Raw genomic sequence first — 25,833 nt, 5'->3', positions numbered from 1 at the left:
AAGGACAACAGGCTGGTTCCAAATCGGGAAAGGAATGCGTCAAGGCTGTATATTGTCGCCCTGCTTACTTAACTTCTGTGCAGAGTACATCATGAGAAATGCCGGGTTGGATATAGCACAAGCTGGAATCAAGATTGCTAGAAGAAATATCAATGACCTCAGATATGCAGATGACACCACCCTAATGGCACAAAGCAAAGAGGAACTAAAGAGCCTCTGGATGAAGGTGAAAGAGGAAAGTAATAAAAATTGGCTTAAAACTCAACATTCAAAAAACTAAGATTATGGCATCCAGTCGCATCACTTCAAGGCAAATAGATGGGGAAATAATGGAAACAGTGACAGGCTTTATTTTCTTGAGCTCCAAAATCACTTTGGACTGTGACTGCAGCCACAAAATTAAAAGATGCTTGCTCCTTGGAAGAAAAGCTATGACAAACCTAGATGACATATTAAAAAGCAGAGACATAACTTTGATGACAAAGATCCATAAATTGAAGCCATGGTTTTTCCAGTGGTCATGTATGGATGTGAGAGTTGGACCATAAAGAAGGCTGTTGTTCTTCAGTCCCTCAGTCATGTCCAACTTTTTGCAACCCCCATGGACTGCAGCACATCAGGCTTCCCTGTCCTTCACTATCCCCTGGAGTTTGCTCAAACTCATGTCCATTGAGTTGGTGATGCCACCCAACCATCTCATCCTCTGTCGTCCCCTTCTCCTCCTGCCTTCAATCTTTCCCAGCATCAGGGTCTTTTCAGATGAGTCAGCTCTTTGCATCAGGTGGCCAAAGTATTGGAGTTTCAGCTTCAACATCAGTCCTTCCAATGAACACTCAGGATTGATCTCCTTTAGGATGGACTGGTTGGATCTCCTTGCAGTCCAAGGGATTCTCAAGAGTCTTCTCCAGCTCCACAGTTCAAAAACACCACTGGAAGTGTAACAGGAGGGAAAGGGGCAGGGCACAACTTTTGGAAGAATGACATAGCCCAAGGACACAACATAAACTACTGCTAAGTCGCTTCAGTCGTGTCCGACCTGTGCGACCCCACAGACGGCAGCCCACCAGGCTCCCCCGTCCCTGGGATTCTCCAGGCAAGAACACTGGAGTGGGTTGCCATTTCCTTCTCCAAAGCATGAAAGTGAAAAGTGAAAGTGAAGTTGCTCAGTCGTGTCCGACTCTTAGCGACCCCATGGACTGCAGCCCACCAGGCTCCTCCATCCGTGGGATTTTCCAGGCAAGAGTACTGGAGTGGGGTGCCATTGCCTTCTCCGACACACCTGATGCTAAAGAAACGGTTGGTTAGCAGAGATCTAAACTGAACTGGGCTTCCCGTGTCACGATAGGGAACTCCAGCCACCCCAGGAGGCTCTGCCTTCCCCAAAGCCTGTGGAGACACAACATAAAGTGATTAGGGTCAAATGGGACCAAGATGGCAGATAAGACTAGACCTTGATCCTCAGTCAGCAAGTGAAAGACACACCCAGAGGTGCCCTGACAGTTCCGAGGCACTGTCAAAAGACCAAGGAGAGGGCGGTGGCCCAAATCCTGGAAATCTCCACCCCTTCCCCAGAGTAGTTGGAATAATCCTTCCACTCACTTGCATATGAAATTACCCAGGCTATTAAAAAAAAAAAAAAAACTGTGGTGTTGGAGAAGACTCTTGAGAGTCCCTTGGACTGCAAGGAGATCCAACCAGTCCATCTTAAAGGCAATCAGTCCTGAATATTCATTGGAAGGACTGATGTTGAAGCTGAAACTCCAATACTTTGGCCACCTGATGCAAAGAACCGACTCACTCAAAAAGACTCTGATGCTGGAAATGATTGGAGGCAGGAGGAGAAGGGGACAACAGAGGATGAGATGGTTAGATGGCATCACCAACTCTATGGACATGGGTTTGAGTAAGCTCTGGGAGTTGGTGATGGATAGAGAAGCCTGGTGTGCTGCAGTCCATGGGGTCGCAAAGAATCGGACACGACTAAGCGACTGGACTGAATTGAACTGATAAAAACTAACCACACTGTGTCTGTGGAGTGTACTTCTCTCTGAATCTGAATAAATCCGCATCTTACCTATCACTTTGTCTCTCACTGAATTCTTTCTGTGATGAAATATCAAGAACCTGAGCTTCATTAAGGCCTGAAATCAGGTACTGTGGCTTTTGGCTGGGTTTGAGTCCCAGCCAGGTGGGTTCAAGTCCCAAACTGGGTTTTGGCTGGGTTCGAGTCCCAGCCACGTGGGTTCAAGTCCCAAACTGGGTTTTGGCTGGGTTTGAGTCCCAGCCAGGTGGGTTCAAGTCCCAAACTGGGTTTTGGCTGGGTTCGAGTCTCAGCCACATGGGTTCAAGTCTCAAGCAGGGTTTTGTCTGCTGAATCAGTCCTGAATATTCATTGGAAGGACTGATGCTGAAGCTGAAGCTCCAACACTTCGGCCACCCGATGCAAAAAGTTGACTCACTGGAAAAGACTCTGATGCTGAGAAAGACTGAGGGCAGGATAAGAAGGGGACGACAGAGGATGAGATGGCTGGATGGCATCACTGACTCAATGCACATGAGTTGGAACAAACTCCCGAGAGATGATGAAGGACACGGAAGCCTGACACGCTGCAGTCCATGGGATGGCAAAGAGTCAGACAAAACTTAGTGACTAAAGAACAACAGCCAGGGACGGGAGAGAAGGGAAGGAAGACTTAAGGGCAGAGAGACAGCCTTGAACTCTGCCTGGATGAATGGGACCAGGCTGGCCTCTCCAGCCTTCTGAATACAAAGAACAGTGGAAGTTCTTGGGCAACGGGGCCCTTCCAAGGAACAAGTCTAGAGGTGGAAGAGCTGAAGGGGGGAGGCGGCAGGGACACCAAGCCCAGGGGTGTAAGAAGGCCCCTGAAGGGAGAAGAGCCAGGGTGAGTTGTCCACAAGGTAACAAAGTGGCTAGCGATGTCAAATGCTGCTTTGTGGCCCGAGGACTTAACACAGAGACACAGCACTGCCTCTGTGATCTCACACCGTCCTGGGTGACTCCCCACCACCACCACCCACATGAGGCTGTTCCAAAAGCAACGAGAAGGGACAGAAGCAGGGCTAGGTGAGGGCATCTATGCTAGGCTCCCCAGTGCAGCACGCTCCCACCCGCAGCACCCCGTCCGTTCTCCGGGAGGCAGGGCGCTCAGTTACTGGATCAGAGGCAGGCCATGCTTGGGACACACCTGACGCTGAAGAAATGGTTGGTTAGCAGAGATCTAAACTGAACTGGGCTTCCCGTGTCACAATAGCGGAACTCCAGCCACGCCAGGAGGCTCTGCCTTCCCCAAAGCCTGTGGAGACACAAGCCTCCCCGCACAAGTGGAGACTTTGCTGCTGGCTGCTCCCACCTGCCTCGTGATGCTTGTGGGGAAGAGGACCCCAGAGGCAGCGAGGTTCACGGGGTGGCTCCTCCTGCCTCCCAGAGCCTGTTCTCTCACGGAGAAAGGAGAGAGCGGGACAGTAGGAGGCTTCCATGTCCTTCTTCAGTGATTTTTTTTTTTTTAACCACAAGCACATATTACTTTTATAATGAGGAACAAAGAATAAAGATATTTCCAAGTTGAAAATAAAACAAGGCTGCAGGAGACCTGCCCATCTCTGAGGCCCTCTCCAAAGCTAAGATGCTGCAATTCCAAGTAATTTCCTGGTCTTTATTTGCACATCCTGTGAGGAGCATTTGGTGAAGCAGTCTTGTGTGTGGGGGGTGGGGGGTACGCTTGTATTCTCCCCACGGATGCTGAGCCCAGCCGGCTGGCCCCGGATGTATGTTGCCAGGCTGTGGGACATATCATCTTCCCAATGTCCCCACTCTGGGAGGTCACCTGGTGTGACCGGGCCTAGCCCAAAGCTCTGGGCTCATTCCTGGCCTGGAAGACTTCCCAAATGACCTGTTCTAAAGCCACAGAAAGGGCTTAGGGGTGGGCTCCTTAGGGGTGTGGGAGACTCCTGGACCCCCATTGGAGCAGTCCTGGGGTTCTAGGGAGTTTGTTGTGGTTTAACAAATCCTGGAAAGGGGGAGATGTGGCCCCACGCCCAGGGACCACTGCCTCTTTCCCAGTGCAGGAGAACCCCCTCCCGAGTAAGAGCCCCCACTGGAGGGTCTCAGGGCAGGATAGAACACCCCCCATCCATACCCAGTATATGATGAACTCACAGAAGAGTGAGGGTCCCCACATGGGTCAGTCAAGCCTGAGTGGAACTCTAGTTCCACCTGCTATCAGCCCTGTGACCTTGGGCAAGTCGCTTAGCTGAGGCTAGGCTATCCTGAGATAAAGAGGTCATGAATGCAACGTCCCCCGCCCTGCCCAGGTGGTGGGGAGCAGGAGAGGTGTCACAAACCGCAGTGTAATCTGTTTAATCCTGGGAGGGTCCAAAGGCTGCCCTTTGGCCAAAGGAGCTTTTAATCTGCAATTCCCCCACAGACCCCTGTAGGCTCTGGAAGGTTCCCCACCCGCAAAGCGTACCCTCTGGCATTAGTCCAGGCGAGGGCCAGTACCAGCCGCTGCAGCGGGGGGACTGGTCTCCCAGCTCCGGCGCACTGGGCTGGCCCACGACCTTGGAGGAACCCGGGAGAGAAAGCTTCACCGAGAGACAGTACTTTTCCACTGCACTGCTCGGCCACCTCGGCTGGCTTTCTGCTGTGCAGATAGAAGATGAAGGGAGCCAGGCCGGCCCCGGGAGGAACCCACCCGAACTCACGCTCAGAGATGCGGGGAGGCAGGAGCTGAGGGTGAGGGGCAGTGGGCATCCGAGAGAGAGGAGGCGGGTACCGACCCCTCCCAGAGAGGCTGAGAGACCACCAGGGCGACCTGGGAAACTTGCACTGGCAAAACCCTTGGGTCGATTTCAAGAGCTTCCTGCTCCTTAATCTCCGACAATAATGATTAAACCCGATCCACCGCGCCTGTGCTGGGTCTCGGGCGAAGAGCCCCGCTAGCCGGCGCGGGGGGAGGAGACAGAGGAGGGGACGAGAGAGCTAGCGGTCCCGCCCGGTGATGTAGGCAGCCGGGAGAGGTGGAGCCGCGACGCCTGGAGGAGTCCCCACCGCAGTCGCGGCTCTCGGTCTACCCCTCTGAGCAGCCAGCCTCCAGCCCCGGCTCCGGCGACCTCCCTGCCGCCACAGGGGCGGCAGGGACCGCGGGGTGCCCCCCTATTCGGATCTGGAGGGGCGCGTCTCCACCCCGCCCAGCCCCTGCCCCTCCTGGCTTCCCGGACGGCTGGAGCGACTCCCGGGGGAAGCTGTTCCCGGACGCTCGGGGCCGTCGCCCGGGCATCTCGGCTGCCAGCCCGGCTGAGCACCGGGCATCTGCGAAGCCAGCCAGCCCTGCCTGGCACTGGGCATCTGCGGGCACCGATTGTCCCCAGCGCCGCCCAGCTTCTCGTACGCCCTGGGCCGCGGGCTTCTGGGCGCGCTCCCCTCCCCCGGCCGCTGGGCCGGCCGCCCGCGAGCTCCCGGCGCCCCCAGCCCCTCGGGCCGCCGCCGCCGCCGCGATGCTGCCCTGGAGGCGTAACAAATTCGTGCTGGTGGAGGACGACGCCAAGCGCAAGGCCAAGAGCCTGAGCCCGGGGCTAGCCTACACGTCGCTGCTCTCCAGCTTCCTGCGCTCCTGCCCGGACCTGCTGCCCGACTGGCCGCTGGAGCGCCTGGGCCGCGTGTTCCGCAGCCGGCGCCAGAAAGTGGAGCTCAACAAGGAGGACCCGACCTACACCGTGTGGTACCTCGGCAACGCCGTCACCCTGCACGCCAAGGGCGACGGCTGTACCGACGACGCCGTGGGCAAGATCTGGGCGCGCTGCGGGCCGGGCGGGGGCACCAAGATGAAGCTGACGCTGGGGCCGCACGGCCTCCGCATGCAGCCGTGCGAGCGCAGCAGCTCGGGGGGCCCCGGGGGCCGCCGGCCGGCGCACGCCTACCTGCTGCCGCGCATCACCTACTGCGCGGCGGACGCGCGCCACCCGCGCGTCTTCACCTGGGTCTACCGCCACCAGGCGCGCCACAAGGCCGTGGTGCTGCGCTGCCACGCCGTGCTGCTGGCGCGGGCGCACAAGGCGCGCGCCCTGGCCCGCCTGCTCCGCCAGACCGCGCTGGCGGCCTTCACCGACTTCAAGCGCCTGCAGCGCCAGAGCGACGCGCGCCACGTGCGCCAGCAGCACCTCCGCGCCGGGGGCGCCCCCGCCGCCTCGCTGCCCCGCGCCCCGCTGCGCCGGCTCCTCAACGCCAAGTGCGCCTACCGGCCGCCCCCCGCCGCCGAGCGCGGCCGCGGGGCGCCGCGCCTCAGCAGCATCCAGGAGGAGGACGAGGACCAGGACGAGGACGCGGGGCCGCGCGAGCGGCCGGAGGTGCTCAGCCTGGCCCGCGAGCTGAGGACGTGCAGCCTGCGGGCCGCCCCGGCGCCTCCGCCGCCCTCGCAGCCCCGCCGCTGGAAGGCCGGCCCCCGGGAGCGAGCGGGCCAGGCGCGCTGAGAGCCGGAGGGGGGGGGCGCGGGCGGGGGTGATGGACAGGCCTCGCGGCCCCAGACCCGGCCGGCCTGACGTAGAGCCTCCGGCCTCGGCCCTGCCCGCTACGGCTCCCCCGTGGTCCCCCCACCCCGCCCTTGCCTCCCTCGTGGTCTCTGTGGCTGTCCGCCCCGCGCCTCATCCTGGCTCAGGGTGACGCCTGACATGCCCTTGAGTGTGCGGGGCGGCGAGCTGGGGGAGCAGCAGTATTCCGTGTTCGCCCCCCACCCCCAGAGCCTGCCGGCGCCCTCCACTGTGGAATTGCCCCCATGCTTAACACCAAGTTGCTTTGCCCATAAGCCACGCCCTACCTCCCCACACATCCTCTCTAGAGAAGGGGGCTTGGGGAGGAGACTCTTCCAGAAAACCAGGAGGGTGGCCTTGGATCTTGGCCCCCAGGGGAGACAGTGGGTCTGCCCGTAGCCAGGCTGGCCCTCCTGGAGAGACCAGCCCTAGGCAGGCATTCTTACAGCGGGAAGAAGAGTGGCCCCGGAGAGCTGAGGCCAGGCCCCAGGTGGCACCTGAGTACTGCCAACCCACACAAGGAAGAGTGCCCAGCCTCTGCGCCTGGCCTCGCCACCCCTTGGAGGACTTCTGGGACTTCGCTGCTCTGCCTGTGGAGAAAACGGGGGTGTTCCTACCACCCCCAACAACAGACGGCCCAGGAACAGCTCTTTGCATCAGGCCGCTGCCCAAGCCTGTGTCCTGGCACCCGCAGGACCCCTCACCCACCCTGTCTTTCTGCATACAAATGTGTGTGGGTCCCCGCTCGGTGCCCCACAGCTAGGACCAAGACGTGGCCCCCAAGGGAGGTAAGAGGGCATCTGGCAGGTGTTTGAGGCACTGACCACCCAGCAAATGGACAGGGGAGCGATGTCCCCAAGCCAAGGCTTGTCAGAGCCGGAGGGTCCTGACAGCACCTGGGTGCTCACAACAAGATGAGGCCGGAGAGTGCGGTGACCCCACCGGGGGAGCGGGCCCCTGCCCACACGTCTTTTAACAAGGTCACTAAAAGCCCAAAGATCTATGTGTTACCAAATGATCATTGTAAATAAACCATTCCTGCTTTTTCAGCCTGTCACCACTCTTGTGTAGTGCTTGATGCCAGGCCTGCTGACGGTGAAAAGATGATCATCAGACCATTGAAGGGCAGGAGAGGTCCCAGGAAGTATTCCCTGCAGCACTGGAGCCCACCCTCAGGAGTGCAGGGGACGAGGGAGTTGCTGCCAGGACGCTGTTCCCTTCATGTCAGGAGAGGAGACAGTAGCAAATGCCTTGCCTGCAAATCACATGGGCTAAGCCTGGGAGGGGTGTCAGCTGTCTGTCTCGGCCTCCCGGAATGTCTGTCTGCCTGGGCACCAAACGCAAGTGTCTCTGGAGCATTTGGGCAGGGAGGGGGCAGGGGGCTGGGGCCTTCTCATGAGCCGTGTATCTTTGAGAAGATTCGTGTGTGTGTGTGTGTGTCTAGGCAAATGGTATTTGCTGGGTCTCCTTGGGGATGTAAAAGAGAGGGGTGAGCAATTCTGTTTGCTTTCAGAGGAGCTGGAGAGGTCTAGCCAGACCTTTAGGACAGCCTGAGTCCTGAGCTTGGATATCTTCTTTATTTCTGTGCTGAGCTGGGCACTGATCCCAGGCTTGTCCAGAGCCGAGACAAGCGGCCTCTGCAGTCACCCGCCGTCAGGACAGTACTGTGTCCCGCTGCTGCTGGAACAGAGGGCACCCCTGTCACTTCAGCTTGGCGGGGCGCAGGCAGGGTCAGGGGACTTTGAAGGGGCAATCTGGGCTTGACTTCATCACATGTTTGGGGAGAGACAGGGGCCCGCTGCCACTCACTGCATGTTCATTGCTTCCCTCTTATCCACAGCTGAGGATTTGCTGGGGTTTCTCCCCATAAGGAGAAAAAGGAAAGATGAGGGAGCGGAGGATGGGCTGCAAGGCAGCCTCTGGTGTTGGAGGCAATCTCACCCAGAAACAAGGTCGCAAGCACACCCTCTTTAATCAGATGTGTGCAGCAGAAATTTACTGAACGCCTGCCTTGGGACAGACACTGAGCTAGGTCCTAGCAGTCCGGAGTCCCTCCCCCGTACATTCTCAAGTGAAATGCACATAATTAAAGGAACAGTTGCAAGGTAATAATTCACAAGCAGGCTCCCAACCTTAGCCTCTGCTCCTCCTTTTGTCGCTGGCAGCCTCCCAAAATATAGACAGACAGACACACACACACACACACACACACGACTGCCTTCCTTCCCTCGCTCATGCTCTGTTCTCTAGATCTGGAGTTACAGGACCAGACTGAAAGGACCGTCTTTGCCTCCTTCCAGCTGTGTGATGCTGGGTAACTCATTCAGCCTCTCTGGGCCCCGCCTTTATCGATGCTAAAGCGGGAGGGGGCTGATTCCTACTTCACAGTCTGATTGTAAGAATGAAACAGAATCACGTCTGTGGAAAAGCTTTGGCAAATAAGAGAATGCCCATGTGAAGAAGCGCCATTGTACCCGTTTGCTGCTGTTCAGTCACTAAGTCGTGTCTGAGTCTCTGAGACCCCAAGGCCCCCCAGCACGCCAGGCCTCCCTGTCCTTCACCGTCTCCCGGAGTCTGCTCCTCTTCACGTCTGTTGAGTGGGTGATGCCATCCAACCGTCTCATTCCCTGTCTCCCCTTCTCCTCCTGCCCTTAATCTGTCCCAGCATTAGGATCTTTTCCTATTTCACCATAGGATCCTTCTGTTTAGGTTAGGATTTTTAGTCCCATCCCCCGACCCCTACTCCACTCATCCCTGGCAATGGTGATTATAAGCTGTTTTTATTTCTCTCTCTCTCTTTGCCACACTGCATGTCTTGTGACTTCTCAGCTCCCCTCAACCAGGGATTGAACCCGGGCCAGGGCAGTGAAAGCACGAATCCTAACCATAGACCACCAGGGAGCTCCCACACCTCCATTCTCGTTGTGTGTGACGGAGGAAGGCCCTGGTCCACCTTCCCTCTCCTATTTAAGGATGAGATAAGCTACAAGCTGGCCGGTACAGTGTCAATGGCCACCAGCCCACAGAGGGGGTGTTGGGGGCAGCTCTAGCCCCCCAGGCCCCAGGCCCCATTGCTCCCAAGGGAGGGAGATCCAGCCTGGGAAACACCCCCTCCTTCTCTGCACTGACTGCCTTTATCCCCTGAGCTTAGACGCAAGCTCAAGAAGATCCCTGAGCCATTGAGCAAGCCACCCAGCGCCCCTGTGTCTCGTTTCCGGCATCTTTTTCCCCACCTGTAAAATAAAAACGGGAGCATTCTGTGAGTTCTGGGTTTCCCAGGTGTGCCCCAGAAGCTGCTGTGGGGAGTGATGGGGAGATGGAATGGGGAGGGCGCCCCAACCTGCTGTAACTGGAACGTGTTCTCTGTTTTCCCTTTGGGGTTTATGGGGTTCCAGTTGAATAATGGGAGCCTACGTTGCCACATCACGTCCGACTCTTTGCTGCCCCGTGGACTGTAGCACGTCAGGCTTCCCTGTCTCTCACCATCTCCCAGAGTTTGCCCAAGTTCATGGAACCCTACAGATTTTTCTTTTTTGGGGGGTGGGGGTGGAGGTTGGCCATACCACACAGCATGCGGGATCTTAGTTCCTCAACCAGGGATGGAACCTGTGTCTGCTGCACTGGAAGCATGGAGTCTTAACCACCTGGGCCTGAGAAGTGATGCTGGGATGTGAACATGGCTACAGAGGGCTTTCCAGAAACAACACGCAGCCAGGGACAACTCAGGCAGCATGTCCCAGAGGGCCCAGCCTCTTCCCGGGACCTCTGGGGCCTTACCTCCTGCTCTCCTGACCCCACTCGGGAGGGGCTGGGCCATGACTGGAGTGACTGGGCCCAGCTCACAGCTCCAGCCACCCATGCTGTCCTGACTCCTGTTCCTCCCCTTCTTACATGGACGTGCTCCCAGGTCCCCAGACCTCGCCGTGTGCACCAGCGTCCAGGCCCGGGCCTGCCATTCTCACCACCTCGAATGTCCTTTCCTTTGGCTGCATGTGTTCAGTCCTACCCTCTCACAGGCCCAATCCCACCTCCTCAGAACTTTTCCTAATGCGCAGCCCTGCTCCACTCCTGCCAGATCCAGGGCCACCTCTCCTCTCGGCCTCACGCGGAACGGGGCCTGTGCTGTTCTCGTCGTCCTCATCAGGTAACACCTCGGGCTCCTGTTTGTATGGAAGCGTCTCACGTCTCATACTGCTTCCTAGATTTGTATTCGTTTCTCCGCCCCCTTCAGTACTCCTTGGCAGGAAAGTTATGACCAACCCAGACAGCATATTGAAAAGCAGAGACGTTACTTTGCCAACAAAGATCCATCTAGTCAAGGCTATGGTTTTTCCAGTGGTCATGTATGGATGTGAGAGTTGGACTGTAAAGAAAGTTGAACCCTGAAGAATTGATGCTTTTGAACTGTGGTGTTGGAGAAGACTCTTGAGAGCCCCTTGGACTGCAAGGAGATCCAACCAGTCCATTCTGAAGGAGATCAGCCCTGGGATTTCTTTGGAAGGAATGATGCTAAAGCTGAAACTCCAGTACTTTGGCCACCTCATGCGAAGAGTTGACTCATTGGAGAAGACTCTGATGCTGGGAGGTATTGGGGGCAGGAGGAGAAGGGGATGCCAGAGGATGAGATGGCTGGATGGCATCACCGACTCAATGGACATGAGTTTGGGTGAACTCCGGGAGTTGGTGATGGACAGGGAGGCCTGCCTTGCTGCAGTCCATGGGGTCTCAAAGAGTCAGACACGACTGAGCGACTGAACTGAACTGAACTTCAATACCTTGATCACCACAGAGCAGAGAGTGAGGCTCAATATTAACTTGTTGAATAAATATGTGAATGAACTAGCCAGACGGAAGAGCCATCACGGGATAGGAAACCAAGTGGGTGGAGGAGCGTTCCTTCTGCCAGGCTTCTGCCTGGGGAGGCTGAAGGGGAGCTATCCTCAGATGCCCTGCTCAGAGGGATGGCTATTCTTGGGGAGGAAAACTGTGGCCCAAGAGATGAGGCCAGTGGAAGAGACTGCAGCCCGTCCCTGGGGTCCGCTCGGAGCTCCAAAGCCCCAAGTTGGGGTCTTCTCATCTCGGGTCTAGTCCAGCCCCGGCAGAGGGCTGCCACTCACAATACAGAGCGGCTCCTGGCAGACACCAGCCACCCTCCAGGTTTGCAGTCTGGGCAGCCGGAAGATCATCCAGACAGATGCCGTCTCTAATTTAACACAGGCGGTCAGACCGGGCTTGGGCACAGGATGGACCTGACTGCCGGTCCCAGAGCTGCCACTTGATGATGGCTTTATAACCTGGAGCAGGTTTCTGAAAGCTTTTGGTGCCTTGATTTTCCATCTGCAAAAACAGGGGTGGGTGAGTTCTAGATTTTATACAGTTGTTGGGAGAATGAAAGCTTTGCACATTTGAATAATTTAGCGCAGTGCCCAATGCACACAAAAGGTTGTAACTACTGCTCTTGTGTTGACTGTTATCATTTTTAACTGACGCTCTCCTTACTGACAGCCCTGGGATGAGGAGATCAGGTCCCTGAAGCCCTAAATATGCCGCTTGTTTGTGCCCTGGGGTGGCATCATCTCTAAAGCAAGGTAGAAGATGCAGCTTCAGCTTGTCTTATTTTCATCTCCAGTTGTTCAGCCTCATGAGCATGACTGCCTTAACATTAGATTAGATCTAATGTCTTATGCTTTTGCATCTGCTTCTCGCCTGAGCACCCGGCACAATGCCAGGCGCAAGTGAGCACGTCAGAGGTCAAAGAACGAAAGAATGAATGATTAGCTGCTGCCAGGGGCAGTGTTGGCACATAGTCTTCCCAGTTAAAGTCTTAAGAAAGCTGGGAAGCCAGTCCTTTGTGGTGATGGGTCAACTTCCCTCCAGCTCCTATCTGCCCTTAGCTATGGGCTGTGGGGCAGAGGAGAGCTTCCCAGGGGGCAGCTAGTGGTAAAGAGCCCACCTACCAATGCAGAGACAATAAGAGACACAGGTTCGAGCCCTGGGTCAGAAAGATCCCCTGGAGGAAAGCACAGCAACCCACTCCAGTATTCTTGCCTGGAGAACCCCACGGCGGGTTATACAGTCCACAGGGTCACAAAGAGTCAGACACGACTGAAGTGAGTTCGCACGCCCGCAAGCATGGAGCAGAGGACGGTGCTGCTGGCTTAGGGACCAGTAAAGGTAGCTGAAAAGGATTGAGGGGCCGACACGTGGATCTGAGGAGTCTCTGGATCAAAACCGTTCTCTCTGTCCCTTTGTTCTACTGCCCGCCTGTCCGCAGAGAATCTATGGGCTTGGCAGCTGATCCAGGATAAGAAAGCCTCCTCACCACGCAAATTAAGAGCGCAAAGGAGGTTGGGTAGGCGAGGGATGAAGGGGGCAGGTGGATCCAGCCGTCATAAAGGAGACCTCAGCCGGGAAGATTGGGCTGGTCCTGCTGCATGCTGGGGACAAAGGCTGAAGGACTTGGACTGTGCCAGAAAGCACAGGTGGGTCTTGTTTTTGCCTGCCCAGGATTCACTCACGCCTCTTTTAAGGTACAGACTGCCTCCCCTTTCTCCCTGGCACTGAGATGTGGTTATGTGACTAAGCTGTGGCCAGTACAATAGATGAGCACCTCTCCTGGGGCCTGGACCAAACAAAATGTAATCTTTGCTTTATTCTCCTGCCAACCTGTTGGATATCATCAACCCAGGCTGTCCTTGGAAGCTAAGTGTTGATGATGACAGAGCCTCCACCAGCCTGGGTCCCTGGATGAGCATAAAAAGTAGAGCCCTAGCCCTGACACCAATGGGAGCAAGAAATGAAATTGTATTGTGTTAGCTGCCGGCACGTTGGAGTGTTTACTGCAGCACGTGGCTTACCTGGACTAACATGCTCTTGAGACCCACTGCCCTGATGCTTCTGGTAAAACCATCATTCTCTGCTTCTGGTCCCTGGGATTCAGGTGGAGTTTGACTTCACACACGTGGGCTCCAGAGAAGGATGTGTGATCCAGGCCTGACCCATCAGAATGTCCCGTATCCTTAGCCCCAGAGATTGGTTCTGGGATGAGCATATGACATGGTCAGAGCCACTAGAACTTCGTCCTGGGACTTCGGTGGGAAACTCGTGGGAAGAGAAATGCTCACTTTCTGCTGGAGTTGCTGAGAGGTAGGGAGAATGTCTGGTGGTGCTGGCAGCTATCTTGCCACCATGAGGAGAGAGAGAGAGGCAGAGAGGCCAGCAGGGAAAAGCAGAGTGGGCCACAAGCCCCACGGCATTTGTTTGAGGCCCTGGATCTCACCAGGCCCGCCCAGGTCTGCCCCTGGAATATCAGTGCCTTGAGCCAATTGTTGTCAATGTTATTCAGTCATCAAGTCGTGTCCGAGTCTTTGCGACCCCGTGGACTACAGCACTCACAGCTCCTGTCTTTCACTGTCTCTGGGAGTGTGCTCAGATTCGTGTCCATTGAGTCACTGATGCTATCAAGCCACCTCATCCTCTGTCGCCCCCTTCTCCTTTTGCCTTCAGTCTTTCCCATCATCAGGGTCTTTCCCAACGAGCCTGGAGCCAGTGAGGTCTACTTTTTGCCTAAGCCAGCGTGAGCTGGGCCTTCAGCTGTTGCATCTGAGATGGCTCTGGCCCTGACAGCTGTTCTCTGTTCTCGTCAGGTCAGCAGCTCTGGAAACGGGGGATTGCTGAAGAGCTGCAGCGTCTGCCATGATGCCCGACTGTGCGACATCCAGCCGGCTCTCCGGATCCAAACATTCCTGGCTCTTTCCCTCTCAGGTCACCAGGTCGTCCATCCGGACTGCCCCGCGTGCACCTCCCAGGCCCCTCTCCCCGAGTAGCCTCCTTCCCTGTCTGACCCTGACTCCACGTGCCACTGCACTCAATCTCACCAGTCTCTGGCCTTCGTTCAAACGCTAGAGCTCAAGGCTGATCGGTACAGCCCAGGACGGTCACCCCCAGATCACGAACAAACCCTGGGCCGCTCTCTTGAGACTGGGGAGTCGGCTCATCAGATGAAAGTGTGGCTGATTAAGCCAGTCTCTCAGGGGACTTTCAATGGTGGAAGTTCCTTTCCTATTTTTTTGGCCACACTGTGCGGTTTGTGAGATTGTGAGATCTTAGTCGCCCTACCAGGGATCGAACCTGCATTCCCTGCAGTGGAAGCTTGGAGCCTTAACCACTGGACCACCGAGGAGGGGGCATCTCTGACGATAGTGTGAGGTCTCAGTAGGTTGATCTTTGGAGTCAAAGGCCTGGAAACGCCTGTTACTCATTGTGGGACACAGACAAGTCACTTGACTGCTCTGCACCCCCATTTTCTCTGTAACACAGAGGCAACACTCCCAGCCATTCCTGCCACAGACGACTATTGTCAGGGGCCATTCCAGTGGGATGCGGCATGAGAGGGCTTTGAAAAGCATCAAGCGCCCCACAAGTGGCAGGGTGCTTCCTTCCTGACACCAGGACGAGCAAGTTGGAGGGAGGCCACTCCGCAACATCCAGGCTGAAGGGCTCCTATGTGGGGAGAGAAGCCCACAGCCAAGGAGGTGGACACAGACCGCAGCAAAGCAGATCCAAAGTAGACATCTGCAGGGGTTCCCTGAAGGAGAGAGTGCCGTGACCTGGAAGCAGCTTCTGGAGCCCAGACAATAAGCTACGCATGCACCTCCCCCCAGGGAAGCCTTGAGGGATGGCTGGTTTCAATCAGTCTGCAACCAGAGGGGTGGCCGGGGAGGCCCCAGAAGACCCTTACAGCCCAAGCTGCCTCTGAAGCCCTAAAGCAGGGGCAGGAAGGAGCAGGAAAGAGCGGGCTGGAGGCATCCGCTTCTCGTGGTATCATCACACCTGTGCTCTCAGATCCCACAGGCCCTGGGCAGCTCCCGTGCATCTCCGGGCACCAAAACCAGCCTCAGATTGTGAGTGATCAGCAGCCTTTGAAATAGAGGCCCAGATGCCAGGAGGGGAGAGGGACATTCCAAGGTCCAAGTGGATACCGCCCACACCTGTCCTTCCCTACCTGCCTCAGTCTCCAAAGGACATAAGCTCAGAGATTGGCATCACAGCGCCCCTTGGGCAGAATCGCAGTGATACACAGGCTCAGATGATGGGCTGGGTCCTGGGAGGTGTGCTGCGGTCTTTAGGGAAAGTGTGATCACACACACACACTAGATAACTGATGTTACAGACTGCAGCTTATTCTCTCCCACCTCTCTCCTGACTTGTGAGCACAAACAAACCCACATATGTACATACAGAGATCTTTGTTGTTTGGTTTTCACAAAAACAGAGTCTTTCTCTAACACGTCCTGCTTTATCACTTACATCACGCGCCTCCCTCCAGCTCAGTGGCTCTTGGCTTAACTCATTCGTCTTTTAATAGCTGCACGATGTATCTGACCATTCCCTGCTAATGTCTGTGCAAGTTGTCTCCTGTTTTCAAAAAACATCTAATATATGTCTGCCGTGTGCAGATCCTGGATGAAGGAGCAGATGTGTGCTGAGAAGATCCATAAGTGGGCTGAAAACAGGATCAAGGAGAGTTAACATGGATTCCCGGAGCTGGGCTCTCTCAGCCAGAAAGGCCTTTAGACCTTGTGGTCCTATCTCCTGGTTTAAAGATGAGAAAGGGGATTTGTCCCAAGTCACACCGCTCACTACTGAAAAATCTGGGGCACAATTTAGGTCTTCTGACTCCCAAACCAATAATATCCTGTCTTCTGTACAAAATCCATTAAAATGAAAATTTGAAATAGGGCCAAGAAAGGTTTGTTTAAGCTTGTTGGTGGACACTCTAAGTCGTGTCCTACTCTTTGTGACCCCCATGGACTATAGCCCACCAGGCCATCTCTCCATGGGATTTCCCAGGCAAGAATACTGAAGTGCGTTCCATTTCCTTCTCCAGGGGATCTTCCCGTCCCAGGGATCAAACCCGCGTCTCCTGAATTGGCAGGCGGATTCTTTACCACTGAACCACAAAGCTATAGATGCCTAAAATTGAGGGGTTGAATAAGGAGATAAGATGTACTCAAATCCCTTAGAGATAATGACAAAGTGACAGGGCCTCTTTTTATACTCTTCCTCTTGCCCTTCTCTCCAGGCAAATTTGCCCAAACACAAGCTCATTTCTGCCTCAGGGCCTTTGCACTTGCCACTGCCCAGGGAGGGACCACACTTCCCTCAGATGTTTGCTTGGCTGCCGCCTTCTCACACATAGATCTCAGCTCCACCATGCCTTCTTCAGGGAGGCCCTCCTTGTTCCCACCCTCCCCACAACTAACCAACCTGTTCAGCCATCGTGTATCCCATTATCCTGCTTGTTGTCATCATCTGTAAAGACCTCGGGCATGCGTGTATTTGTCTGCTCATTAACAGTCTCCTATTAGAATAGAAGCCCATGAGGCAGAGAACTTGCCTGCAGAGGACAACGCCTGGCACGTGGCTGTTGATTCGTAACGATTTGAATTGATGGAGCCCAAGTCTCCTGGTGGCTTGTGCAGAGATGCTCCCACTGCACCCAGAGGTGTCTGGGCTACATTGGGGTTGCAGAGGCTACGGGCCCTGGCTCATGGAGAGAGTGCTGGCTGCCAGCTGCCATGAGGAAGGGCACAGTGATCCTATAAGGATTCAGTTCATTCAGTTCAGTCGCTCAGTCATGTCCGACTCTTTGCAACCCCAGGGACTGTAGCATGCCAGGCCTCCCTGTCCATTACCAACTCCTGGAACTTGCTCAAACTTATGTCCATAGAGTCGGTGATGCCATCCAACCACTTCATCCTCTATTGTCCCCTTCTCCTCCTGCCTTCAATCTTTTCCAGCATCAGGATCTTTTCAAATGAGTCAGCTCTTCGCATGAGGTGGTCAAAGGATTGGAGTTTCAGCTTCAACATCAGCCCTGCCAATGAACACCCAGGAATGATCTCCCTTAGGATGGACTGGTTGGCTCTCCTTGCAGTCCAAGGGACTCTCAAGAGTCTTCTCCAACACCACAGTTCAAAAGCATCAATTCTTCAGGGTTCAACTTTCTTTACAGTCCAACTCTCACATCCATACATGACCACTGGAAAAACCATAGCCTTGACTAGACGGACTTTTGTTGGCAAAGTAATGTCTCTGCTTTTGAATATGCTGTCTACTTTGATCATAACTTTTCTTCCAAGGAGTAAGCTTATTTCAACCTCATGGCTGCAGTCACCATCTGCAGTGATTTTGGAGCCCCCAAAAATAAAGCCTGTCACTGTTTCCACTGTTTCCCCATCTATTTGCCAGGAAGTGATGGGACCAGATGCCATGATCTTTGTTTTCTGAATGTTGAGTTTAAGCCAACTTTTTCACTCTCCTCTTTCACTTTCATTAAGAGGCTCTTTAGTTCTTCTTTGCTTTCTGCCATAGGGTAGTATCATCTGTATATCTGAGGTTATTGATATTTCTCCCAACAATCTTGATTCTAGCTTGTGCTTTATCCAGCCCAGCGTTTCTCATGATGTACTCTGCATATAAGTTAAATAAGCAAGGTGACAGTATACAGCCTTGACATATTCCTTTCCCTATTTGGAACCAGTCTGTTGTTCCATGTCCAGTTCTAACAGTTGCTTCTTGACCTGCATACAGATTTCCCAAGAGGCAGGTCAGGTGGTGTGGTGTTCCCATCTCTTTCAGAATTTTCCACAGTTTGTGGTGATCCACACAGTCAAAGGCTTTGGCAGAGTCAATAAAACAGAAGTAGATGTTTTTCTGGAACTCTTTTGCTTTTTCAATGATCCAGCGGATGTTGGCATTTTGATCTCTGGTTCCTCTGCTTTTTCTAAAACCAGCTGGAACATCTGAATATGGTTCACATATTGTTGAAGCCTGGCTTGGAGAATTTTGAGCATTACTTTACTAGCGTGTGAGATGAGTGCAACTGTGCAGTAGTTTGAGCATTCTTTGGCATTGCCTTTCTTCAATCCTGCAAGGATTAAAAGGTGACAGATCTGGATGACTTCTCCACTTCCAAAGCCAGGACCAGAGCCCCTTTCTGCTTCCTCCACCCTCCTCTCTGCTTGGTCACTGACCCCACCACATGCTTCCAACTAGAGCTCAGAGTGGCCCCTTCCCAAGCCACCTCTTTTTGTCTCCTGTGCCCTGGCTCCCCATTCTCCTGCTCACGGACATTCCTGGTGCTGTCCCCAGGGAAGGGGGAAGGTCAGAAGGGGGAACTGGACACCTTGGCCTCTGGGAGTCCTCAGTCCCCAGAACACTGGGCAACCTTGGCCATGTCTCTTCACCTCTCTGGGCTTTGTGTCTTCCTCTCAAAAATGAGGCACAGGAAGGCTCCCAAAGCTGGACGGCTCTATCGCCCGGGTGGCCTGAAGTTACCACCCGAGGGACATGTTTGTCCCTCATAATTGGAGAAGAAGAACCGGGCTCCCTTTTGTGGTTTGCATTTTTAAAAATCAGGCTCTAGCGAATTCCCTGGCTGTCCAGTGGTGAAGACACCGCAATTTCACTGCAGAGGGTGCAGGCTTAATCCCTGGTCGGGGACCTAACATCCCACAAGCCGTGCGACACGGTCAAAAAAATTCAGAATTTAAAGTAAAATACATTTTTTTAATTAAAAAAAAAAGTCAAATCTTCCCTGGTGGCTCAGTGCTAAAGAATCCACCTGCAAATACAAGAGACAGGGGTCCGATCTTTGGTCTGGGAAGATCCGACGTGCCGAGGGGGATCTCAGCTAAGCCCTGAGCCCACGTCCCTGGAGCCTGTGCTCCACAGCAAAGGCAGCCCCCACAATGAGAAGCCCACACATGGAAACTCGAGAGCGACCCCACTCACAGCGACGAGAGAAAAGCCAAAGAGAAATAAATAGGGAAATTTGATTTTCTAAAAATCAGGTTCTGGCTGGGGAAACGGACTGGTACAGACCGCCCTGTGCATGAGGACAGCATGACAAGTGACTCAGCCCCACGGCCTCTTCTTCAGAGCAGTAAGCCTCTTGACCTGAATGGACTCAAGGGTCCGGCATCCTGGGTGTGGACCGTGTCGGGGAACAGGGCCACTGGCCCGCACAGGTCACCTGCCATGACCCTGGCAAAGTTCACTCACAGCGCCCTTTCCCAGCCAGGCCTGGCCACTCCCCACCCCCCAGCACAGGCTTCCCAGTAGGCAGAAACTGACCATCAGTCTAGGGCTGACCATGCTCTCACCACCAGGCTGCAAGCCAAGGACCCACATCATTCAGTGTTCTTCTGATAAATGTCAAGTGCCTTCTGCAGGCCAGGCCCCATCCAGGATCCCAAGGAGACAGTGGTGAACAGAACGCCAAAGCTCTGTGCCAGTGAGGAGAGGCCAACAAGAAATAAGAAACAGGAAATGAATAAATCTCTGTTAGAAGGAGATATTTGTATGGACAAAAAAAAGTAGGGTGGTATAAGGAAAATGGGTGCCGTGAAATGGAAAATTCCAAGGTTATAAAATCTCTGGGCTGGACGTTGTCCTGGCAGACTGGCAAGATGCTCCCCAAAACCGTCCCCTCTCCCTGCAGGGACGGGGCTGCACCTTTCCCAGCTCCCCTTGCTGCTGGGTGCAGCCATGTGACTGTGTTCTAGCCAGTGGCACGAGAGCCTCTTTACCATTCCTGCCCTGAGCAAGCCCTGTTTCTGCTTTCCCCATCTGCCAGCTGAATGCAGAGCCCACTGAGCACTGCAGAGGGCAGAGCCACAAACCTGGGCAGTCCGGAAGAGAGGCAAGCTCCTGCCTCACCTGCTTAGCCTTTCCATGAGGGGCTTCTCCGCAGGGCTTAAAGACCAAGGAGACGGTTTGCAAAAGCTTCCAGGCAGAGAAGCGAATACAGTGGCTTTTTGGTCTTACTTTTTTAAGCTTTCTTAAAGCCATGGTTCTATTCTTTCCTCATATTCTCCTACCTATCCTTCTTTGAATCCCCCATTCATCCATCCATCCACTTATTCGCTCAACAAAGATTTATTGGGAAGCTACTATATTCCAGGGCTTCCTGGGTGGTGCCAGTGGTAAAGAACCCACCCGCCAATGTAGGAAACATAAGAAATGCCAGTTCGACCCCCAGGCCTGGAAGATCCCCTGGAAGAGGCCATGGCAACTCACTCCAGTATTCTTGCTTAAAGAATCCCCATGGACAGAAGAGCCTGGTGGGCTACAGTACATGGGGTCACAAAGAGTCAGACATGACTGAAGCAACTTCAGTTCAGTTCAGTTCAGTCGCTCAGTCGTGTCCGACTCTTTGTGACCCCATGAATCGCAGCATGCCAGGCCTCCCTGTCCATCACCAACTCCCGGAGTTCACTCAGACTCACATCCATCGAGTCAGTGATGCCATCCAGCCATCTCATCCTCTGTAGTCCCCTTCTCCTCCTGCCCCCAATCCCTCCCAGCATCAGAGTCTTTTCCAATGAGTCAACTCTTCGCATGAGGTGGCCAAAGTACTGGAGTTTCAGCTTTAGCATCATTCCTTCCAAAGAAATCCCAGGGCTGATCTCCTTCAGAATGGACTGGTTGGATCTCCTTGCAGTCCAAGGGACTCTCAAGAGTCTTCTCCAACACCACAGTTCAAAAGCATCAATTCTTCGGCACTCAGCCTTCTTCACAGTCCAACTCTCACATCCATACATGACCACAGGAAAAACCATAGCATTGACTAGATGGACCTTTGTTGGCAAAGTAATGTCTCTGCTTTTGAATATGCTATCTAGGTTGGTCATAACTTTCCTTCCAAGGAGTAAGCGTCTTTTAATTTCATGGCTGCAATCACCATCTGCAGTGATTTTGGAGCCCAAAAAAATAAAGTCTGACGCGGTTTCCACTGTTTCCCCACCTATTTCCCATGCAGTGATGGGACCAGATGCCATGATCTTCGTTTTCTGAATGTTGAGCTTTAAGCCAACTTTTTCACTCTCCTCTTTCACTTTCATCAAGAGGCTTTTGAGTTCCTCTTCACTTTCTGCCATAAGGGTGGTTTCATCTGCATATCTGAGGTTATTAACATTTCTCCTGGCAATCTTGATTCCAGCTTGTGCTTCTTCCAGCCCAGCGTTTCTCATGATGTACTCTGCATAGAAGTTAAATAAGCAGGGTGACAATATACAGCCTTGACGTACTCCTTTTCCTATTTGGAACCAGTCTGTTGTTCCATGTCCAGTTCTAACTGTTGCTTCCTGACCTGCATACAGATTTCTCAAGAAACAGGTCAGATGGTCTGGTATTCCCCTCTCTTTCAGAATTTTCCACAGTTGATTGTGATCCACACAGTCAAAGCCTTTGGCATGGTCAATAAAACAGAAATAGATGTTTTTCTGGAACTCTCTTGCTTTTCCCATGATCCAGCAGATGTTGGTAATTTGATCTCTGGTTCCTCTGCCTTTTCTAAAACCAGCTTGAACATCAGGAAGTTCACGGTTCACGTATTGCTGAAGCCTGGCTTGGAGAATTTTGAGCATTACTTTACTAGCATGTGAGATGGGAATATTAACTGCAGCACTTTCACAGCATCATCTTTCAGGATTTGAAATAGCTCAACTGGAATTCCATCACCTCCACTAGCTTTGTTTGTAGTGATGCTTCCTAAAGTATTGCCAGCAAATTTGGGAAATTCAGCAGTGGCCACAGGACTGGAAAAGGTCAGTTTTCATTCCAATCCCAAAGAAAGGCAATGCCAAAGAATGCTCAGACTACCACACAACTGCACTCATCTCACACACTAGCAAAGTAATACTCAAAATTCTCCAAGCCAGGCTTCACAATACATGAACCACAAACTTCCAGATGTTCAAGCTCGTTTTAGAAAAGACAGAGGAACCAGAGATCAAATTGCCAACATCCACTGGATTATCAAAAAAGCAAGAGATTTCCAGAAAAACATCTATTTCTGCTTTATTGACTATGCCAAAGCCTTTGACTGCATGGATCACCACAAACTGTGGAAAATTCTGAAAGAGATGGGAATACCACACCACCTGACGTGCCTCTTGAGAAACCTGTGTGCTGGTCAGGAAGCGACAGTTAGAACTGGACATGGAACAACAGACTGGTTCCAAATAGGAAAAGGAGTACGTCAAGGCTGTATATTGTCACCCTGCTTATTTAACTTCTATGCAGAGTACATCATGAGAAACGCTGGGCTGGAAGAAGCACAAGCTGGAATCAAGATTGCTGGTAGAAATATCAACAACTTCAGACATGCAGATGACACCACCCTTATGGCAGAAAGCAAAGAAGAACTAAAGAGCCTCTTGATGAAAGTGAAAGAGGAGAGTGAAAAAGTTGGCTTAAAGCTCAACATTCAGAAAACGAAGATCATGGCATCTGGTCCCATCACTTCATGGCAAATAGATGGGGAAACAGTGGAATCAGTGGCTGACTTTACGTTTTTGGGCTCCAAGATCACTGCAGGTGATGACTGAAGTCGTGAAATTAAAAGACACTTGCTCCTTAGAAGAAAAGGTATGATCAACCTAGATAGCATATTCAAAAGCAGAGACATTACTTTGCCAACAAAAGTCCATCTAGTCAAGGCTATGGTTTTTCCAGTAGTCATGTATTGATGTGAGAGTTGGCCTATAAAGAAAGCTGAGTGCCAAAGAATTGATACTTTTGAACTGTGGTGTTGGAGAAGACTCTTGAGAGTCCCTTGGACTGCAAGGAGATCCATCCAGTCCATTCTAAAGGAAATCAGTCCTGAATACTCATTGGAAGGACTGATGTTGAAGCTGAAACTCCAATACTTTGGCCACCTGATTCAAAGAGCTGACTCAATGGAAAAGACCTTGATGGTGGGAGGGATTGAAGGCAGGAGGAGAAGGGGACAACAAAGGATAAGATGGTTGGATGGCATCCCCAACTCAATGGACATGAGTTTGGGTAAACTCCAGGAGTTGGTGATGGACAGGGAGGCCTGGCATGCTGTAGTCCACGGCAGTCACAAAGAGTCAGACACGACTGAGCGACTGAACTGAACTGAATATTCCAGGCACTGTTCTAGGTGCTGGGGTTAGAGCAGTGAAGAGCACAGACAAAGATCCCACCCCTCTGGCCTCTCTCGCTTTCTGAGATAGCCAAACTCTATCTGTGAAGTGTGTTTCTTTCTAAATAAATCTGCTTCTTACCTATCAAACAACAACAACAACCCCACCTCTCAAGGGGCTTACATTCTAGCCAGGCAAGAACAGAAAATAAAACAGAAGGAAAAGGGAGTTCTGTTACTAGACCCATTTTACAGCTGAGTAGCCTGAGGAGCAGAGGCTAAATAACTTAAGCTGGTTTGATTCTGACTGACGATAATAAAAGAAGTATACCTGAGAGCCTGGTGAAGATGAACTTGACATCATTTTCCTTGGTGGGAACTTGGATCCTCACGGTGGGGACTTAACTGGCTTTTGCAAAAAGAGCTTGAGGCTTGTGAGCCAAGGATTTATGTTCCACCCTGCCTCTTTGTAGCTGTGTGATCTGGAGCATGTTTCTTACCCTTTCTGAACCTCGGTCTCCTCCCCTGAAAAACATGGATAAGAACATACTAACCTCTCTGATGGATGGTTCAGTAGTAGCCTCTGATGAATTCTCTCTCCTTGTGTAAGTCCCCTCTCATCTTGACTCTGGGCCTGGCTGTGTGACTTCCTCTGGCAATGGCAAATGTGACTCAAGCAAAGGCTCGAAAAATGCTGCACTCTGGGGCTTGGTGTCCTGGAACTCTGCCAGCCCCTGAAAGAAGCCCAAGCTGGGCTGCTGGAGACACGTGGCCCGGTCGACCGTTCAGCCTTTAGACATGTGAGCGAGGCCACTGCAATCCTCTTGAACCCATTTGTTCCCTTGGATGATTGCACGTGAGTGACCCCAGGCAAGACCAGCAAATGAACTGCCTGGCCGAGTCCAGTTCAAATTGCTGGCCTGCAGAATTGTGAGCAAATAAAATGGTTGTTCCCTTAAAGCACTCCGTGTTAAGGTGGATTGTTACATGCCAATAGGTAACTACTCATATAATGGCCTCAAACTGTGTCTCTGAGGATTGAATGAGAAAATGTCTGGAAAGCATGTGAAAGTGTGTTTGGCATGAAATGATAGCTCAGTCAAATGTAGTCCTTGTTATTATCAAATGATGGAGCCACGTTTCTTGGTTCGTGGAACCCTCTCTGTTGGCCTTTCTAGTTACCTAAGCGTAGAGTGCGCTGACACCAGACAATTCTGTGAGGTCACCTTAAACCTGCCTGTGGTGGCGGCAGATGGCGAGGTTAAGGGCTGCCTTGGGTGGACTTCAGCCTGACCACTCTTGAATGGGGACAGAAAGGGATTTCGGTTGGGTGGCCCCAACCGGCAGTTATTTAAGGTTAAGTAACCAAGACTGACAAATCTATTATGGACTCTGGGGTCCTTTCTGGAGCTTCAGAATTTGCCCTGACCCGTACTTTGGGCAGGAGTGGGTGGTGATGCCCAGGTGGCTCAGTGGTAGAGAATCCACCAGCCAATGCAGGAGCCACAGGAGGTGTGGGTTCGACCCCTGGGTCCAGAAGATCCCCTGGAGGAGGAAAAGGCAATCCACTTGAGTATCTTTACTGGGATAATCCCACGGATAGAGGAGGCTGGCAGGCTACAGTCCATGGGGTTGCAAAGAATCAGACGCAAATGAGTGACTGAACATAGGTGCAGCTGCTTTGGGGGCGTCCGCCTCCCTTTCACACATATATATATTTTAAACCTCTACTCTGTACCAGGCGCTGGGTGCCCAGGAAGCAAGATAGACATTCATCTGTCATTCTAGACAGTCGGACAATCAGCTCATACCAGATGCTATCAGATAGCGATAGGCCCTCTGAAGGGAAGGAGGGTAACAAGAGGGTCAAGGGGAGATGCAGTCAGGACAAGCTCTCAAAGCAGATGCTGTTCGAAGACCCCCAGGAAGAGACATCGAGGAGAGAGGACAACCTGGGCAAAGGTTTTATGATGAGAACATGGCTCTCGTGTTGGATGTGACAAGCCTGTGATAGAGACTGGCTGGGCAGGAGGCCAGAGAGCGGGGCGGGCTGCCTAAGTCATGGAGAAGGCTTTGGGTTCCATTCCAAGCAGCGGAAGCTAGTGGGTGGTTTGTGTTTTCAAAAGCTCACTCGGACCACTATTTAAAGGATAGAATTGGGAGAAGGAGTCAGAGAGGAAGCAGAAGAACTGATCAGAGGTCTAGCTGTGAACCGGTGGTGCCTTAGACCAGGGCCGCAGCGGTGAAGATGTGGAGGCACGGCTGGATTCAAAACAGATTTTGAAGATAGAGCCAGTGCCTGGTGAGTGAATGGGGGATGAAGGAAAGCAAGG

General features: G+C 53.0%; 1 protein-coding gene and 1 long non-coding RNA gene across 2 annotated transcripts; one reads left to right on the top strand and one right to left on the bottom strand.

Moving 5' to 3' along the window:
* The first annotated feature begins 4,566 nt into the window (after positions 1 to 4,566).
* On the top strand, positions 4,567 to 7,600 carry FAM43B (family with sequence similarity 43 member B). Its single transcript, XM_070777571.1, has one exon. It carries the CDS (start codon positions 5,515 to 5,517, stop codon positions 6,484 to 6,486), a length of 972 nt encoding a protein of 323 aa, XP_070633672.1. The 5' UTR covers positions 4,567 to 5,514; the 3' UTR covers positions 6,487 to 7,600.
* An 896-nt stretch (positions 7,601 to 8,496) lies between these two features.
* On the bottom strand, positions 8,497 to 24,292 carry LOC139178824 (uncharacterized). The gene is made up of 3 exons (XR_011563293.1): positions 24,055 to 24,292; positions 19,684 to 19,835; positions 8,497 to 18,475 (listed from the first exon to the last, which is right to left on the bottom strand). It is a non-coding gene; the product is annotated as an uncharacterized lncRNA (long non-coding RNA).
* Positions 24,293 to 25,833: the final 1,541 nt, after the last annotated feature.

Source organism: Bos indicus, chromosome 2 (assembly GCF_029378745.1).
Source record: "Bos indicus isolate NIAB-ARS_2022 breed Sahiwal x Tharparkar chromosome 2, NIAB-ARS_B.indTharparkar_mat_pri_1.0, whole genome shotgun sequence".
In the NCBI taxonomy this organism is placed as follows: domain Eukaryota; kingdom Metazoa; phylum Chordata; class Mammalia; order Artiodactyla; family Bovidae; genus Bos; species Bos indicus.
The sequence above is the reverse complement of the archived record's forward strand: the minus strand, read 5'-3'. Positions and strand labels throughout refer to the sequence as shown.

Bases quoted from the DNA above. Each gene is read 5' to 3' on its own strand.
- FAM43B (XM_070777571.1), top strand. From the start codon at position 5,515: ATGCTGCCCTGGAGGCGTAACAAATTCGTGCTGGTGGAGGACGACGCC.